General features: G+C 53.9%; 1 protein-coding gene across 1 annotated transcript in view; it reads right to left on the bottom strand.

Annotated features, from left to right (window-relative positions):
• The window catches only part of KPTN (kaptin (actin binding protein)), a gene marked incomplete at its 5' end in the record, with an annotated part of 21,422 nt that overhangs the window by 11,473 nt on the left and 7,120 nt on the right, over positions 1-2,829 (bottom strand). The window contains one exon of the mRNA XM_015415753.1: positions 1,919-2,028. Coding sequence (XP_015271239.1) covers positions 1,919-2,028 — 110 coding nt within the window. The remainder of the gene's footprint in view (positions 1-1,918; positions 2,029-2,829) is intronic.

Raw genomic sequence — 2,829 nt, 5'->3', positions numbered from 1 at the left:
CTTTTTCCAGGACAGCTCTTATCAGAACTACGGCTTGCCCAAGGTCATCCAGCAGGTGCAAGTGGAGGAGTGGGGAAGGGAAGAAGAAGAGGAGGAGGAGGAGGAGAAGAGATTGCATTTACACCCCCACCCTTCACTACCCAAAGGAGTCTCAGAGTGGCTTACAATCTCCTTTCCCTCTCCCTCCCCGCAACAGACACCCTGTGAGGTAGGTGGGCCTGAAAGAGCTCTCTCGAGGACTCCTCCTGAGAGAACAGCTCTGAGAGAACTTGTGACTGACCCAAGGTCATGCCAGCTGGCTCCGTCTGGAGGCATGGGGGAATCAAACCCGGTTCTCCAAGATTAGAGTCTGCGCACTTGACCACGACACCAGACTGAACTTTAAAGCCTTACAGGGCGTGGGAGGAGGGGTGTGTGTGTCCGAAGGACTGTCTCCTCGTAATCCGTTCCTTCCCCGGGGAATTAAGACCAGAGGGAGAGGCCCCCCCTGACTGCCCCACTGACCAAAGAGTGCTTAGAGGGAACACTGGCCTGGACCACTCACTCTTGGGCTTTAGGAAGCGGCTGAAGGTGGTTTTACCCAGGACAACATTTGACTAGGATGGAACAAGGTGGGTGGCCGTGTTCGTCTGCCTGTCGCAGTGGAAAAGAGCAAGAGTCCAGGAGCACCTTCAAGACCAGCACAATACGTTGGCAGGAGAGGAGCTTTCAGGAGTCACTGCTCACTTCTTCAGAGGCAGAAGCAGTGAGCAGTGTGACTCCCGAAAGCGACTACCCTGCCGCAAATTTTGTTAGTCTTCAGGGTGTTCCGGGGCTCTCGCTCTTCTCTGACACTTGATTAGTTCCCCCCGCCCCACCTGCTGCTTTAGAGTATTGATTTCAACTCGTAGGTTTTATGGAAGTATTGGGTTTGATCATTATTTACATTGTAAGCTGCCTTGAACGCCTAGAAGGTGGAATTAAATACTAATAATAAAGGTTTTTAAACAATGTTTTAAACAAATGTTTCAAATAAATAATAAAAAATAGAGAGACAGTTTGGTGTAGTGGTTAGGAGCACGGCCTCTAATCTGGGAGAACCGGGTTTGATTCCCCCACGCCTCCCCATGCAGCTGCCGGTGTGACCTTGGGTCAGCCACAAGTTCTCTCAGAGCTGTCCTCTACCATTCATTTATTATGGTCAGAGACCCATCGGACAGCATACAAAATCAAAAAAGACAATCCCAGGTTACCAAAAAACATTACAGAAGTGAGACATCATAAGACGTTTTAGAGAGCTGTTTTCTCAGAAGCAGTCCTCGAGAGAGCTCTCTCAGCCCCACCTACCTCACAGGGTGTCTGTTGTGGGGAGGGGAAGGGAAAGGAAATTGTAAGCTGCTCTGAGAGAGACTCCTTTGGGTAGTGAAGGGCGGGGTATAAATCCAATCTCTTCTTCTCTTCCTCCACATGCAGCTGCTGGTGTGACCTTGGGTCAGTCACAAGTTCTCTCAGAGCTGTTCTCTCAAGGACAGCCCTCAAGAGAGCTCTCTCAGCCCCACCAACCTCACAGGGTGCCTGTTGCGGGGAGGGGAAGGCAAAGGAGACTGTAAGCCGCTCTGAGAGAGACTGCTTTGGGTAGTGAAGGGCGGGGGAATCACTACAATCGTTTCCCAATCTCTCTAAATGAAAAATAAAATAATAATAAATCTTTTACGTAAGTAAAACAAGAAAAGCTGTGAGGCGAGAAAGAAGGGCCCGTCCCAAAGTGAGCTCCAGGGGAAAGTGAAGATGTACGTTCAAGACTCCCCGATCCAAAAGCTCCGACCGCTACACCAGGCTTCCATGCCCTTCGTAGAAGGCTGCCGCAGACGCACGGGTGGGTCTCCCCGCCAGGCCACATGCAAAGGGCTCCGGCCTGGGGGCTTCCAGACGGTCTCACCTCTGCTGGCCGGATCGACGTGGGCCACTTGGATGTAGCCACTCTGGCAGCCAAAGGCCGTGAGGCGTTGCCCCGAGTCCGGAATGTTGAACACGTCCAACCACAGTACGCTGAGGGGGGGTGGGGAGAGAAGGAATGGAAGGGGATGACTTGGAGCGGCTTCCTGAGCGAGACAGGCAGGCAGAGGGGAAGGCACAGGACCGGGGAGCTGTTTCTCGGGGCGGGGGTGAAAAGTGTCATCAGGTTGCAGCCAATTTATGTAGGGTTTTCTTTCTTTCTTTCTTGCATTTTTTTCTATTTTTCATCTGTGTGTGTCATGCCGACCTCTGGTGACTAATCCTCACTGGGGGCCTGGAGGATATTCAGAGAGGTGGCCGAATACAGCCTGCCCCTGCCTCCCGACTGCTGGTATTCCAAGGAGGTCTCCCCTCCAAGGACTTGCCAGAGTCGACCCTGCTGAGCTTCCGAGATCTGACGGGATCGGGCTGGCCTGGCCTACCCAGGTCAGGGCGCAACCCTTTCAGGTTTCCAAGCCAAGAGCCGTTCAGAGGCGGTTTGCCGTTGCCTGTCTCTGCGTAGCAACCCTGGACTTCCTTGGTGGTCTCCCACCCAAGTATGAACCAGGGCTGACCCTGATGAGCAGGGGTCGTTTCCTGCGGGAGCGCACAGGAGCGGCGCTCCGGCAGTAAAGAGCCCAGGGGGGGCGGCCACACGCAACAAGCCCCGCCCCCTGCTCCCAGCAGCCCTCAGTCAGAGCAAGAAGCAGCCAGGTAAGTTGCAGAGCCCTCCCCCCACGGCCCCACGGCCCAAAACAGTCCAGTGGAACCTTTAAGATCAAGTTTTATTCAGGTACAAGCTCTCCCTCCTCTGTGAGGGCAGATCTGCACGTTCCTCCCCCCCCCCCCGATTTC

The sequence above is a fragment of the Gekko japonicus genome, unplaced genomic scaffold (genome assembly GCF_001447785.1).
Source record: "Gekko japonicus isolate JY-2015 unplaced genomic scaffold, Gekko_japonicus_V1.1 scaffold5845, whole genome shotgun sequence".
Lineage (NCBI taxonomy): Eukaryota > Metazoa > Chordata > Lepidosauria > Squamata > Gekkonidae > Gekko > Gekko japonicus.
The sequence above is the reverse complement of the archived record's forward strand: the minus strand, read 5'-3'. Positions and strand labels throughout refer to the sequence as shown.